This window comes from Parasteatoda tepidariorum, chromosome 7 (assembly GCF_043381705.1).
Source record: "Parasteatoda tepidariorum isolate YZ-2023 chromosome 7, CAS_Ptep_4.0, whole genome shotgun sequence".
In the NCBI taxonomy this organism is placed as follows: domain Eukaryota; kingdom Metazoa; phylum Arthropoda; class Arachnida; order Araneae; family Theridiidae; genus Parasteatoda; species Parasteatoda tepidariorum.
In genome coordinates, this window is record NC_092210.1 from 4,953,772 (window position 1) to 4,970,510 (window position 16,739).

Sequence of the window (16,739 nt, forward strand, 5' to 3'; positions counted from 1 at the left end):
ATATAATCAAGAAAAGAGTTCTTTGTCAGAAACTAGTTATTTTATCATGATCATGTAAAGTCTTTGAAAATTATTTTCCATTTTGTTACTTAAAAATATTTTTTGAGTGCTTAAAAAGTGCTTATTTTTGGTTGAAAGATTTGACTATGCACCATGTAAGAAATTTTTTATCTACATTCTAAATTGAGTAACATGTTCATTTAGTTTGGTCTTGTTTTGCTCCAAAAGGCTTAATTCATTATAAATTTTGCAGTTTATTAGAAGAAAGTGGGTTAGAGAAACGGATGTTTGAAAGCGTTGCCACTAGTTTTCATCATAATTTCAATAAGCAAGATCATTATAGAGTTGGATCAGCTTTGGTAAGTTGTATATAGTTGATTGATTTAATTTTTTTTTGTTGCATTGTCAGCAAAATGAAGAGATAAATTTCCTTTTTTAGCTTCAGATTTATTCATCAGTTGCTAAAATGAATTTTTTTCCACTTGAGGAGTATACCTTCCAAATTTTATTGACGTTTGCAATTATCTCCAGTTTGATATTTTGTTTGGCCTACTACGAGGCCTGAATTTACCCTTGGTGTTAATAATGGATTTTTTAAGCTCTAAATTATATATTTTATTTTTTAAACCACTTTCTCCTGCAATATTATTTTAAAGGATGATTTTTTATTGTTTATCAGATTTTTATTTTTATCATTTATCGGTTTTTCAATTTTTTTTCATAATATTATTATTTAAACTTTTATTTTATTTTTAACTTTATGCAATTTTTGCTTTATTTATATTTTCTTATCTTTGAAAAGAAAATCAAAATTTTCTATCACCAACTTTCCAAAATGAATAAAATTTATTCAAATACTATCAATTTGCTAGTACTCTGGGGTACTAGCATATTACCACCAAGACCTATTATTGCAGTACCTATTACTACATTTTACCAAGTACTGCTAATGGCAATAATAATTTGAACATTTTTAACTTTTTCTCTCTCCCCCTAACAACAAAAAACTACCAGAATGGAATTAGTTGTAAGAAACTTTGACTTTTCAATTTGATGGCTCATTAAACACTTATTCAATTGCTAATTTTAATTAAGTTTATAAGTTTTGTGAATCAAACTATATATTTATTTCATTAGCTTTATTTTTATGTAATGGTTTAATATTATTTTATTAAAACCTATTGTTGCTATTTATAATATTCCTTTTTCTAAGATAATTTCAACATTTTTCAAATGCTTACTGACCTATTCTTTTATTTGAAATAAATCAATTTGTAATAATCAATAATTAAAAATCAATAATTAAGAATAATAATTAAAAATCAATAAATTCAATCTAAGTCAATAATTAAAAACTCGTTGAAAATTATTGTTATAGTATTAGATTCGGTTGATTTTATCAACTTATGTGTCAATTCTTTGCTTTTAAACACTTGAATTTTTAGAAAACAAAAAATAAGTAAATTAAATTAATTTATGTGTACAGAAACATTGCTGTTGTTACAGCAAATATGATATTTTTACTTTAATGAGTACCTAGCTTGTAATGTAAAGATTCTTTAGGTAGCTTGCAAATTACTTAGGTAGGTAATTTGCAAAATAAACAATCTTTTGGCACATTAAAGAATCATTCTAGTTAATCTTCTCATCATCTAGATAATCTGTAAATTAATTGATGTCAATGTCAGATTCTGATTGACACAGGTTATGGCAACCAATAATTTACATAATTTTATCAAATATTTTAATATCGCCATCATTTGAGAAATACATATGGAGTACAATAATATCGTGATTCTTATTATTTTATTTATTTATAATTTTTTTAATGACGTCAGGCACTGAACTTTCGTTCTTTTTCTTTAAAAAACCCCGCATGTGTTGCTAATTTATTGTTAACTGGTGGGCATCTGTGTACCAAAGTCACAGAGGAGAGCAGCGTAACCCACGCCACACTGCCACAGAAACCCATTCATAGGGTGGGCTAGATTCTCATATCATGCAACAGACAGAGAAATATCCATGCCCCAGAGGGGGATTCGAACCCAAAGCCTTTGGCTTTCGCAGGCAGGCACGCTAACCACTCTGGCCAACTGTGATTCTTATTGATAACTATAATTCTGAATTCTCCTATATGATATTGCAAATGTGTTTCATGATGATAATTATTGAATACGATGTTAATGTTGATAATTTGGTTTTCGGGTAACGAAAATATTGACCAATGTAAAAATAATATAAATCAGTCAAATTGGTAATCTATTACAATATGCTCTTAAATGTCGATAATCTTTTACAATACATCTCAATATTAAAACCCATATTTATCTGATATAAGAGTCAAATGTCTATGTTGGCGACAGCTCAAAAAAGTAGTCGCTAATACATGCCTGAAATCAATATTTACGGACTCGAGGGTTGCCATATTTGACCAAAAATTTCCAGAAATTTTACTACACATGATTGCATTTTAATCTATCTATCTATATCTATTTCGTTTTTATAGTTTATAAGCAGTTATCTATGAAGACACTTTCTGTTTTATATGTTTGTCACTTTCTGTTTCACATGCTCAAAGATTAATGTTTATTGATTTTTTGAGTTTCTGTAATTTTTTCATATGTTTTGAAATAATTCATTTAACCTTCTTTGTTTAATTCTTTTTAGGTATTATTGCTACAAAATGAAGATCTCCTTCCTACCAAGGAGCAGAGGTTAATTTCCGTTTTCCTTCTTTACGAGATGTATCGTACTGAGCCAATACAAGCCAATCCATTTGCCTCTGTATTCATTCATTTATTGGTATTACATATTTTTCTTGCTTGTGTTCTTCTTTTTTATTATTTTATTTAATTGCTATGAAACATAACACTGTTTTTTAAAAAATATACTTCTTTGAATCTGTTAGTTCTAGTTGATTATAGTATTGCTACTGGTGCTGAAAATAAAAATAGCATTTAAAAAATATATGTGGTGTAAGAATGTAACAGTTAGGCGAATTGCATTATCTACTTCCTCGTTGATAGGTGCCAGCCAGGCCAGAAGGGAAAGCCCTCGGTTTCTGCAGTGCCATAGAGTCCAGACGAGAAAAGTCCCAAATAAATTAATAACTCTTACTCTTTTCCATAGAACAATCTAATTCAGCATTCATTCTTGATCCGGCAACACTGCATGTAGGCAGCTTTCACCAGTCATGATATTGCTGTTAAACTTATTTCCTTTTTTTAAAAAAATTTATTAAATGTTAATTTTCATTATTAAACTATTCTCTTTTTTTCCCCTCTTGCTCCACAAACTCTAAAAATATATGTATATTGAAATTTAAACCTCAAATGTCTTTAAATCTTGGAAAAATCCTAAAAATCATTAGTTTTTTTTATTTCTAAACAACAAATGTATTTTTTTATATATGTGCAGTTGAAGATCTCAATAGCTAAAACCTTTAAACACAAGGCTTTGTATTACTTAGAATATTGTGTCACTTATCATTAAACTTAACTACTAAACATGGCTACATATATCTGATGCAGATTAATATTCTAGTCAATATTTTAACAAAAAAACTTTAAAGTGCAGAAAATATGCACTTAGATATTTATTATTTCCAAAAAAAAAAATCAACAGATTTAGATATAAAATCTAACAAATTTATCAATTTCTGTTTGCTTTAGAGAATATGAAGTTAGCGCAGCTTATAGAGAATTGCTGTTCATAGGATTGCGTTATATAAATATCTTCTACTGTAGTAGGACACTTGATTATCTGAAGTATTTGAATCTATTTTGGATACGGGAAATATTTTGATTATAGAATTACTCATGAATAATTTTTTTAATTTTACGCTTTCTTTTAAAAACAAACAGATAAAAAACAGTGCAATATACTATTCAGTATTAATACAACCATTATTATAAGTGGCTTTTTGTGAAATATGGAAATTGATATTTTGTTTTTACATTTGCTTGTACTATTTTCTATATAGTAGACTCTTTTGTTTTGTATTTTAATAATCCATTTATAAAAAGCAGCAATTCTGTTTTTTTTAGCTCATTTTATTAATTTTTTTAAAAGTTGTTTTGATTAAATTATATTCCTTTGTAGGGCTTTTGCTCGATTGCATTTGTTTTGGAATTTTATATTTTTCCTATATAATAATTTTCTTATATAACATCACATTATCCACTAACATTTGAGTTTCGTGAGAAATTTATTTATCAATAGTAGCAAACTAAAACCTGAATTTTTAAAACAAATGATTTGTATACAACCTTTTTCATTGCTTTTGAATTTGCAAATCCTTATTTGACCTTTAATGATCTCTTTAACCCTTTCAAGACCATGCTTACATATACATGTTCACGACCCATGGTATCATATGCAGGGTTGATTGTGTCTGATAGTTTCTGGTAGTTGGTGATCTGGAAGTTTCCAGAGATCGAAGGTCCAGACGTTTCAAAAAATCATTGATCACAGAAGTTTCCGGAAATCAAATTTTCAAAGGTGGAACTTAAAAACACAGTTTATTTTATTTGTTTGTAAGGGAGAGCCAGAGAGATACTTTATAAGCTTATATTCATGATTAATATTCATTTTTTATCAGTAAATAGTTCTTATAATCATAAACTCAAGAAAGAAAGACATATTTGTAAATTTCAACTACTTCTTCAGGTCATCGTAGGTATGTGTAAATGGTATAGGTATGTGTAAAATTTTAAATATATTTTAAGTAGACTAAAAAATATTGAGAAAAGGGGAAAAAAAACTTTTTAAAATTTTTTTCAATTTAAACCGTTTTTTTTTTAACTCAAGAAATTTTCCGGAATTTTGACTTGGACTCACAATCACCCCTGCATATGTAGAATTTTAATTAAACAATTTAATTAAACATTATCTTACAAAAAATTTTAAGATATTGTTTATTTAAAAATTCAAGTTAAAGAAAATGTTTTTATCAATAAATGTGTCATTAAATCTTGTTTATATTTATTTTAGGCAGTGCAATTATGTAACATTTTGTGTTGTAGCCCAATAAAATTTGCATTTGACTGTTAAAATAAAATGAAATATTTTTATTTTATTTATTAATATTTGTGAGAAAGAAGGTTCAAATTATTTTGCTAATTAACTTATTTTAAATACGTTCTGATGTGCTTCTATTTGTTCTTTTTGTTTTAAAAGTTTACATTCATTACAAAAGTTATTTATGACCCCCGTGGCAGAATCCTGGTGACATAACAACATTGTCACAGAATATTACAGAGAAAGAATTTTCTTTTAGAAACTAAAAAATTTTGGTTTTTCAGAAGTAGTAAAGAATTTTGGTTTTCTGGCGAAATTTTTTATCTCTAAAATTATAATTAAAAGATGCCTTTTTCGCACATAGGAGGGGAAAGAAATGTTCGTGATTTTTCTATTCTTATTTGAGAAGAATGAAAAATATAGAATAATGAAGTAAAACATTTCTTTTCTGCAGAAATGTTGAAAGATTTTCCCCCCATGAGAAATCATTCTTTGACGAGCTCATCTTGCGCTGATATTCTCGTTAATCTACGAGGTATTTCAATCGTTAAGATAGTGATTGCTACAAATTTTTGCTTTGTTTTTTTTCAAAATCCCGATGTCTTTTATTGCTCAGTTATTATTTATATTCTCGTGAATTTTTAAAGTATGCCGATATTATTACAGCACGAGAAATTCGAATCTCGAATTAAAGAAATCTTTCTTTGACGCGCTTGTTTTGCGCCAATATTCTCGTTAATCCACGTGGTATATTTTTTTCGCGCAATTTCGACGTCAGTCTTTTTTCCGTAGTCACTGCTACGGATTACACAAATTTTTTTTTTTTTTAATATGATGATAATTTACGAAATGCGAAAAAGGAAATAATTTATGTGTTTTCTTGTTTAGTAAAGTGTGAGAATCTAGCCCATGATATTAGAATTAAAAAAAAATATTACATACACATTTAAAAATTAAATAAAATTTTTTTTTATTCTAATGGGTTTTCTTTTGTAAATGCAACGTTTTTGTTTTTTTAAATTTAGTTAGTAACATGTATATTTGTTATTATTAAAAGCATCTTGCAGGAAGATATTAGTGCTAAAGAGGTTTGTCGCAGAAAGCCCAAAAAAATTGTGCCACAGGGTTTATGGTGTATGACTAAATCTAATGAAATATTTTAAACCTGTTAATAGGGATAAATAAAAGTTTTACAAAATGCAAGTTGAAGTTTTATCAATAAATGTGTCATTAAATCATTGTTTTAATTGTACTGCTTATTTATTTGAAGGAGTGTAATCAGGTAACATTTTGTGTTGTAGCCTGATAAATTTGCAATTGATTTTAAATCAAATATTTTTATTTTATTTATTTATATTGAGAATGAAGGCTCAAATCATTTTAAGATATAAGTTATTTTAAGGTATAGATTCATTTGCTAATTAACTTATTTTACATATTCTGATGTGTTTTTATTTATTTATAAATTTTTTTTGTTCTGAACATGTATGGGTTATAGATTTTTCTCTTATTGTAGCACCCTCCTGAAGATGTCAAATCTAAAACCTCCGGAGAGTCTAGTAAGAAACCTTGGGCTCTGCCGAAGCTGGAAAGTTCAGAAAAGTATTTTCTCTCTCAACTGATATCTATGCCTACAAAAGATGTAAGATGATCCACTAAAATAATCAATTTAAAATTGAACATTGAACTAGCTAATTTTTAAACTAGTTATTTTCCTAACATACATTGTTGTGTTAGGAAAATAACAAACATTAAACCAATTATTTTTCTAATTTTTTTACATATATATTGGATGGGGGCTTGGACATTGTGACGACAACTCGTGGGGTCAGCAGAGGGGAGGATAAGGATTGATAGATTTATGAAGAATTAGAATGCAAAAAGCCTTATCGTTCAATTTGTTTTTGTAGATTAACATTTCTTTCAATTTGTTTTTGTGTGATATCAGTTTCATTGAGGAATGAAAAACTTGTTTGCACACAGACTGAACTAGTTATGTTCCTAATTTTTTTTAGCACATTTTGGACAGAAATATTCTGATTTTTTTTCTTTATGTTTGTTTACACACATTGCTTAAATCAAGACTTACATTACCTTAATGTTTACACACATTACCTAATCAAGTACTTGATTTCATCACTTAGTTGACCGGCAATTTTACATAGAAACTATGTCTTCTCACCGGCCATTATTTTGTAATTGAATATGGAAGTAAATTAAAACATTCTAATTAATTTCACCCTCAAATGTTGTTGGCTGATAACGATTTAACTCAACATTGCTAGTGCAATGATGAGTTCACTTGGCATCGGTCTGCAACGTTAATTTAACGTTAATAAGTCTGCAGGAAAAGACGAGTTAATTTGTCAGCAATGTGTTAACATTGGATCAAGTAACATTGGACTACTAACATTTCTCTATTTTGTACATATTTTAGGTATTGTTAAGTAATTTTGTCTATGCTTGTTTGCACATGTTACCTAGATTTCAGTACACCCTTTAAAATATTAAAATTTATGTTGTTTTTGATTATATATTTTTCGTTTAGATATATTTTTTAAATAAATTAATCCAACATTATAGTTTGGATTTTTATTTAGTTATAAGGCAATATAAACAAAAAAGAGCTTGATAAAATTATAGAGAAATGAAATGTTTCCATTTTAATTACTGAAAACCAAACTAATAATTGAACTGTAATCTTGATATCGTTGTATTTTGTTATGATGACAGCCAACGTCACCTTCCGTCATTACTACGAATCAATGACGGCAGCCTGTAGCTGCTGAACAGCGGCGCTGCCTTATCTTTCCATCGAGTATATAAACATGTTACTAATAGATGTTCATTCGCTGATCTTTGTTACTTGCTGCTAGCATGTTAGTTGTTATGTTTTGTTGGTTTATAAATATATATTTTAAGTTATCATGTTTCTTAATTGGAATACAACTCCAAGGATACTCACAGTTCAACAATTTAAACATTTTATCTTTGAAAAGATCACAGTTTTTAAATGAAGAGTAAATAAAACATTTTCTGCCTTAATATAATTATTCTTAATTATGTATACGTTCCTATTTATTTCTTAGCATCTATTCATAAGTTTGTAAATATATATGATTTAAATGTTTTAAATATATTTTCTAAAACTTTGCTTTCATTATAGTTTTGTTTGTTACTTTCATGCAAGTTTTCTTCTTTTTTCATGGTTTCAACCTGTTTTTTATGTTGCTTTTTACAAAAGGCACAACCCTTATACAAGCATATTTTTTTTCAATTTTTCTGTAGACCATTAATGTTTCAGCTTTTTCAGAGAAAATATTAGTTAACACAATTAGTTTGATTTGCGATTACATTTTACATATATTTTACTTTTTCATTCTAAAAGCAGTTGGTAGATTTTGCATCTGGGCTACCCATTTAATTTACAAGAACTTGGCTGTTTCTTTTACATTATTACTACTGTGATGTATTCTGAATATAAAAAGCTTTTATGTCATTTATTTTGAAGTTAAATGTAATAGAGACTTCGCATTTTGTGTTTTTAAAATGAAACTGGATGTGATAAATTAGTTTATTTATTTTTTTAAATTTTTTTATAGCTTTTTAAAAAAACTCCTCAACAAATTATTCAGATGGATGTTTCTGACATGCAGGTATGTTATCATTTTACACATTTAATTTTTCTAAAAGTATTTTTTTTTCCTTTTAATTTCTGACATATAATATTTTTCTTTACTTAAAAATTTTGTCACATTTGTAAATTAAAAAATACGAGTTCACTAGAAATATGTCTCAATCCCATATCTTTACATTTTACTGTACCTTTTTTTATAATTTAAAATGAAGTTTTGTTGCATTGTTAAAAATAATGCTATTTATAATCTTTCAAATTACAAAAAGTGTACACTGTTATCTCAATTAGAATTTGAAATAAAACATAGTTTTGTTTTCCCATGTTTAAAACTTCAACTTGTTCAAGTTAAAAATATAAATAAAGCATGAAAAATAATATGATAAGCATTAATTAAAAGAGAAGAAACACTATTAAAATAAAATATTAAAAAAATTATTGAAAGGCTGGTAAACAAAATAATAAAAAGATATAATCTCTCTATTAGCTCACACAATTATATCTGCAAAAAGGATTGCTTTCTAATATTGTATTAATATNATAGTTTTGTTTTCCCATGTTTAAAACTTCAACTTGTTCAAGTTAAAAATATAAATAAAGCATGAAAAATAATATGATAAGCATTAATTAAAAGAGAAGAAACATTATTAAAATAAAATATTAAAAAAATTATTGAAAGGCTGGAAAACAAAATAATAAAAAGATATAATCTCTCTACCAGCTCACACAATTATATCTGCAAAAAGGATTGCTTTCTAATATTGTATTAATATAGCCAAAGCAAAATATATCAATGCAATAGTGTGAGGAGCTCTCAAAAAATTGAAACTGAAATAATAGAACACATTGAGTAAAATATATATGAGATAAAGCATATCAAACAAAAAAAAAAACAGAGAAAAAAAATTCTATATTTATATACATAGAATATAAAGTATCTTGTTCTGCTTTATGTGAAATATTTATTGGCGGAATAACATTTTAATTTTTTTTTCTTCAGTCATTTGATGTAAGTGGGCTGCAGGTTGCTCTTGCAGAGAGACATTCAGAAATGTCTCAGACTAGCAAATGTGGAATTCCTGTAGTTCTATCACATCCTGATGATAAACCAATGTATGTATCAAATATTATTTTCATTTATCTACATCCTTCATTTTTTATGTATCTACCTACCTGATTACAGTCGAACCTGCCTATCTCGAATCTCGCGGGAAAGGGAAAAAAATTTGAGATAGAGAGGTTTCGAGATATACAGGTAAGTTTAAAAAATGAAATTCGAGCAGCAATGTTTAATTAAAAGAAACTTTAAATCATTTATGTTGTAAAGAATTTAATTATNCACATGAAACGTATAGTTCAAATTTTAAAGCTTTCTTGAATGTTTGAAATAAATCACTCAAAGCTTTGTGCAAACTAAACTTTTAACTTTTTTTTTCTTTTACCTTACCTTTACTCCTTTTTTGTTGAAGGATGTTCATAATAAGTTTGATCTATTGATTTGTAATTCAAATGTGTAAAATATTTTTGTGAGTAAATAGTTTTCTACAACTATTGATGATAATACTTGTTATTGCTGTAAAGTTTGCGCAAGATGATATCCATTTTAATTGGATAAAATATTCGTTCCCCCCCCCCAAAAAAAATCCTTTAAGTAAAAGATTAGTTTTTCTCGTTTTTTCTTTTTTTCCAATGTGGATCTGTTTATGTGAAATATCTCCACCCACTCAGAATTAGCTCTCTTGCAGTCAAATTATTCCCTTTCATCACATAATGAGAAACTTCTGAAAACACGTGCAATTTTTATTTGCATGAATTATTTTCGATGAATAAACACATTTTTATCTAAATAATCTGTATTTGGATTTTCATTTATATAACTTTAATTTTTTCTAACTTTTGATTTTCTGTTGCTTTTACTTTTCATTAATTGTATATTTTATGTTTTAATTCGCTTTCAAAAACTTTTTCATGTTATGTTTAATCAGCTTGGGTGAAGAATGGTTTATGTCTGTGCAAACTGATTCTAAAAAATAAAAAAAAAATGCTTTTACGCGTAGGCTAACAGGAATTGTTTTTCTTCATCATGGCCTATTGTTGCTGTATAATAACTCTTACAGATTACCAGTTTCTTACCTTATTGATTTGTCAAACCTTGGTAATCCTCAAAATTCAACAGATGACATTCCCGTTGTCATTTTTGGGATAAATGGACATAAATCATTCTTCCCACTTTTAGTTTTAATTCCTCATGTTGAAAAGACGGCGGTCAAAAATTCCCGACGGAAAATGAATTTTTCGAATCCGACGTCCGCTCGGACGGCCATTTTTCCTTTAATGTTCTTGATACATTTTAAATTTTTATTATCTTTCAAGAGTCTAGCGCCTCACTTCTAAAATGACCCTCTAATCTGTAAATGCAGCAGCATACTGCACATGGTGGAATTGATGTTTTCTCTGTCTGGGAGTACTGCAGTGGTTTTAAGGGGCTTTTCAGCAATGAACTTACAAAAAAACACGTTACGTACTGGTCTTAAACAAGAAGCGTTAAACGCAATTATGAACATCTACCTAAATGGAAAACCCCTTTCAGATTTTTGTGCCGAAACTTCTGTAAATCATTGGCTTGATTGTGGAATAGGCAAAGGTCATATTTGATTCATTTAAAAAACGCAGTACCCTCGGATAAATTTACCTTTGTCATTTAAATTATTTCATAAAAGAAATGCTAGGTTACTATTAGTAACCTAGTATTTCTTTTATTACTGTATATTGTAATTCTAGTATTTGTAATCCTAGTACTTAAAAAGTACTTAAAAGGTGCTTATTTTTTGTTGAAAAATATGGCTATGAGAAGAGTATAAAGAAATAAAAGTATATTTACATACTTTTATTATACTATACATAAACATATAAACATACTTTTATTACACTATGCATAATAAATAATATATAGTATACTGAAAGTATATTTATAAAAGTCTAATAAAAAGTCGTAAATTATTTTCAATTTCAATTATTTGCAATTTAATAATTCACAAAAATTTTACTCTTCACGATTTTGTCTTTTTTCTCCATCATACATTTATTCATATTTGTAAAAATAATTTAACACTTAATAAAAACATAAGATTTGTCCTTCATTAATTTTTGTAATTCATTAATTTTCATTCATTAATTTGTACTTAAATCTTCATTAATTACATGATCAATTCTATCCAGTATATTTGTTAAAAAAGTTTTTAAAATCTAGTAAAAAAATAGATCTTAAGGGATTTATTTTTGGTAATAAGCTAACTGAGTTCCATTTTATGAACTGATCTCAACCCCAAAAATATTTTAATGTAGCATTGCTGAAGAAAAGTGGAATCTTGGAAATTTTGCATATTTTTAGGTTCGGAGAAAAGCTATTATACAATTTGATATTAAAAAACCGACTACAAACTATTTTTACTTACTTCACAATCTTGCTAACACAGTCATTTGTCGTGCCAACATCTGTTAAAAACTATTTCCGTGTTAAGAAGAAATTTCTGTTGTGTTAATATATATTTTTTTTTATTGTTATTCTGAAAACCCAGAGAGTGAGACCTAAATTATTTTATCTTTGTGTCCTCTAGTAATATCTGAAAATACCAATTTAAAGTTAGATTTTATGTAAAATCTAAATGGTTTTTTTTCCTTATTGTGATTACTTAGAGAGAACATTGATTCAGCCGCCTTGAAGAGTGCTCGAGAGGGACTCCTGTGTGGCAGTGATGCTCCCGTTCAATCTTGTTACAAACCAGAATGCATACGATTAGCTCCTCCTCTTCATGCATTTGATGATGAAGTACTATTCATTATTAANCCAAGCTTCATCTATCAAAAGGTACCTCAAGATAGAATCAGGCTACCATGTCTTATGTACTAGTGATTCGGTATTTAATATTTATAGTGGTAGTTACGCCACATTACTCGCCTTCCAGAATTTTATCTGTGATAAAATTCGATGAACGAATACCACTAGTTGATTTATGCTGTTTTTTCCTTTCTTTATTTTTATATCATATTTGCTCATTATATTTTTTTCCCTTCATTTTTTTTGTTTATAGCATTTCGCTCATTATTATTATTTTCTTTTTTTTTGTTTATAGCAAATCTCGCATTATTTTTTTTCTTCATTATTGTTAATTGACCGGGAGACTATATTTACTTCACCGGTTTTTTTTGTAATTTTCTTTTTTTCTCATGGTCGAAATCAGTAAAAGTTTCTACTACTATAACAAAAATGTAAATGAAAATGATAAATATTAATGCAAGGATCAGAACCCGTGAGAAGAAATTTAAAATAATCATAATAATTTCATCACTGGAATATAGAAATTCAAACAAATCAAGTCATGAAAATGAATAAGTAAATTTAAATCTAAAATCTCTCCCATATATTTTATAAAATAAATGAACTCAATATTTCACAGATAAAATTGTTGCTACAATTTAATTTTTGAATTCAAATCTGTTTCTACTTAATAGAGATATTTTTTAATAAAAAATAAATGGTAACCAAAATTTATTCAGAATTAACTATTTTTTTATTATATTACTTTATGGGAGTATAATCATTTCATATTATGTATTAGTGTTTAAGCTAAAGTTTTGTTAAAATTATCCTATGTTTTTTGTTTATTTTTAAATTCTTCTAATCTTTAAAAGTCGTTTCTTACTATATAAAGATAAACTGATTCTGGGCCCCAGAAAATTGCACTAGAGGCAGCCCGTGCTGCTTCGTTAACCAGCTCATTACTGGGAATACCCATTAAGGTCTGGTTTCTTAGGACAAGCGCCTTATCTGGGCGTCAGCGGGACGTCAACGTCCCACTGACGCCAACAAAATACTGGTTTGTTAGCTCAAGGCCTGGTTTCTTAAAACTGGCGCCTTATCTAGGCGTCAGCGGAAAGTTAACGTAGAGCTGACGCCAAAAAAATACTTTTTTGTTAGCTCAGAGTGAGCAGTCGGTCCAACGCAGACATTATCTCTCATTGCGCATGCGTTAATAACGCAAACAAATATTTATTTTGAATTTTTATTGATTTTGTTATTGTCGACCAGTGTTTTAGATAACAAATAATGACTTTGTCCAAGAAAAAACATATTATAGCTGAGCTAAATGAAGAGTGCTATGTTTAATGAAGAAGCTATGTTTAATGCAGGGTTTCCACGGTCCTTAAAAGTTCTTAAAAACTGTTTAACTTTTATTTTGGAAAATAAGGGCCCTTAAAAGTACTTAGTTTACGAACAAGGTTCTTAAATGTGCTTAATTTTTCTGCATCTCTATAGTTGCTATTCTCTATAATCTCTATAATTTTTCTCTATAATTTTTCTGCATCTCTATAGAACAATTTTTCAGTTCAATGTTTTAAAACAAAAAGTCGTTCTTTTATCACCTAGAATTAGATCATGCGTGGAGGGTAAAGCATTTTAGTGAGACAAGAAGGGATGTGTGTGACATGGCTACAGGAAAGGAGAATAAAGCATGTCTTTTTATTAATATATTTGTTCTTTCATTAATCTATTCTGCCTTTTGCCTGTAATGATACTCTATGAGAAGAGTGACATTCTAAAAGAAAAGTATAGAGTGTGGACATGGGAAATATTGCAGATGGCAGAGATTGTGCTTTTTTTTTGGGGGGGGGGGGCAGTTCTAAGGTACTTAAGTAGGAGACCCACACTGACCTTTGACCTTCAAAATTGACAGAATTCAAGAAATTCAATTCCACTAGCAATGCATCTGCTAATAGGAAGAAAGTAATACCCTAAGAAAAGAAGTATGAGAAAAACTTTTGAACTAGAATCTGTAACGAACATTATTTTCAAAAATCTTGGAAGAATTAAATAAATTTGTATAATATTTCAGTGTGTAATAAGTAACTGTAAATTTTTAATAAGCAGCAACATTTTTCAAAATTCATGATTGTACTAAAATTAGACAGATATGTAATAAACAGGGTTTGAAAGATCCCATCCCACCTAGGCTTTATATCAAAAACCTGAGATTTATTTAGTTTCTGAAGAAAAACCAAGTTTTTCAAAAATATTTTAATTTTTTTATTTCTGAGTACTAAATAATGCATGATTTGCTCCTAACAAGAAAGTTAAATGTTAAGTAACTATTTATAACCATTTTTCTCAGTCAACATTGCAACTTAATATACTGTTTCTTTTTTTCTTTTTTATATTTTTTTAAAAGTTTCTATTCAATTTTTGGTTGTCTTAAAATTAATAAATGTTTTTCGTCAGATTGTTTAGTAATATTAAAGTTAATTCCTAATATCAGTTTTGACTGTAAATAATTGTAAAACTCATCTTAAAAGTAAATGTAACACATTTGCTGTTGAGGAATAATTTCAAAATGGTTAAGTTGCATATTACTTTCAATATATTTTTTGTAAAATTCTTCAATAGATTTTTCAAAACTTTTAATTCACCATAAAAATAAAATATCAAATCATAATATCAGAGAATAATATTAAGAATTATACAGGATGGTAAAAAAATATTACAAGTAAATGTCTATAAATTATGAAAAAATAATTTATAAATATTTGCTAATTAAGTAACCTTACCAATTTTCTAGCCATAGTAATGCGTTGATACTTTTTAAAAATCATTTTGGACCCTATTATTAATATGTTTCACCGAGAACTGTTAAAAAACATATTTAGAACATTATAGTTTGAAAATTATAAATCTTAAACATAATTGTATTTTTATTCCATAAAAATTTTATAAAAATATTTATTGCAGTGAATTTAAAAAATATATATATTAAGTAAAGCTTAAAGAAGCAAAAGTGGAATGATTCAAGGTGCTTAGATATAAGTATGACCTGTTTTTACTTAAAATAGGACATAATTTGACATGGCATAGTTAAGAAAACTACTCTCATGCATAACTCTAATTCAACTTCTTACTACTAAATTTTTTTTTAAATATATACCCTTATAAATGAAGCATTTTGTTAATAGAGAAAAAGAGTTTTTTTGGCATAACTGAATATTTACCAAGATTGGCCCACAGCTGAATATGTGATGCATGTCTAGTAGCGAAATATAAAAACTTGTAATAATTTTTTCAATATTTTTCCAAAATTTCTTTATTTACTCTTTTTTTAATATATTTATGAACCTAATTTTACAATTCAATTTCAATAAAATGATTTAAAAGGGAATACAATCCTTAACAATCTGAAAATGTTTTTAAAAAACCCGACCCGGGTTTGCAAAAATTGTCTGGTTACTACTTTGGCGAGCCCTGAAACAATTATTAAAACAATTTTATCAGAACTTACATTATAATAAAATTGTTTTTTGTTATTTTTTTTATTATTGATTTTTTTAAAGAAAGTTAAATAATTAGCACTGTCACTGGTGGTATATATTTGTTCGATGATAAACAATCATACTATTTTTAAGGTCCTTAATTTTTTTTAAAAAAGTCCTTAAAAGTGTTTAATTTTTGCTTTGTTAAAAGAGTGGGAACCCTGTTAATGTCAAAATCAAAATCTTGGCTGATTTCAATGTGCTGTTGGATGTTGTCCGCCATTGCTTCTGTGGTTAACGTCACATTGTAATCCAACTGCAGTTGAGTTGGACGGCAATTGTAGTTCCAGATGAGCGTTCGATGATGTTTACTATTAAACTCACAAATAGACCAATCAGAGGTTAGCGCTGATTTCCAGCTGACGGCGTCCTGTCCTAAGAAACCAGGCCTTAAGACGTTTTAAGCAAAATTTACAGTTTATTTCACTTTATAAAATACTCGGTCGAACAATCTTTAAAAAATTTTTGCTTACAAATCGTTGACCTCTGGAGCTTTTTGAATACATTTTTTTCCTAATTTTTTCTTTTCCTAAACTCAACATTAATTCCTCATTTGAAATTTTTCTACTTATAATTTTTTTTGTATTTTGCTTTTAAGAAAATTTTGAAAAATAATGGGATTATAATGTCTCATGTAAGCATTTCTCATACTTATGTAAGCATACCCTTGTCAGCAAAAGTAAGCAAATCGCGCACCCCATCCTTCGCATTAGAAGCTTATGTAATA

At 27.7% G+C, this 16,739-nt stretch overlaps 1 protein-coding gene across 2 annotated transcripts in view; it reads left to right on the plus strand.

Annotated features, from left to right (window-relative positions):
* Positions 1-253: 253 nt before the first annotated feature.
* LOC107443380 (CCR4-NOT transcription complex subunit 11) overlaps positions 254-16,739 on the plus strand; it is a gene marked incomplete at its 5' end in the record, with an annotated part of 30,629 nt that continues 14,143 nt past the window's right edge. For both annotated transcript variants that reach the window (XM_043042356.2, XM_043042355.2), the window contains 6 exon segments: positions 254-359; positions 2,668-2,802; positions 6,536-6,661; positions 8,622-8,675; positions 9,654-9,766; positions 12,350-12,482. In XM_043042356.2, the coding sequence (XP_042898290.1) occupies positions 254-359; positions 2,668-2,802; positions 6,536-6,661; positions 8,622-8,675; positions 9,654-9,766; positions 12,350-12,482 (667 nt within the window).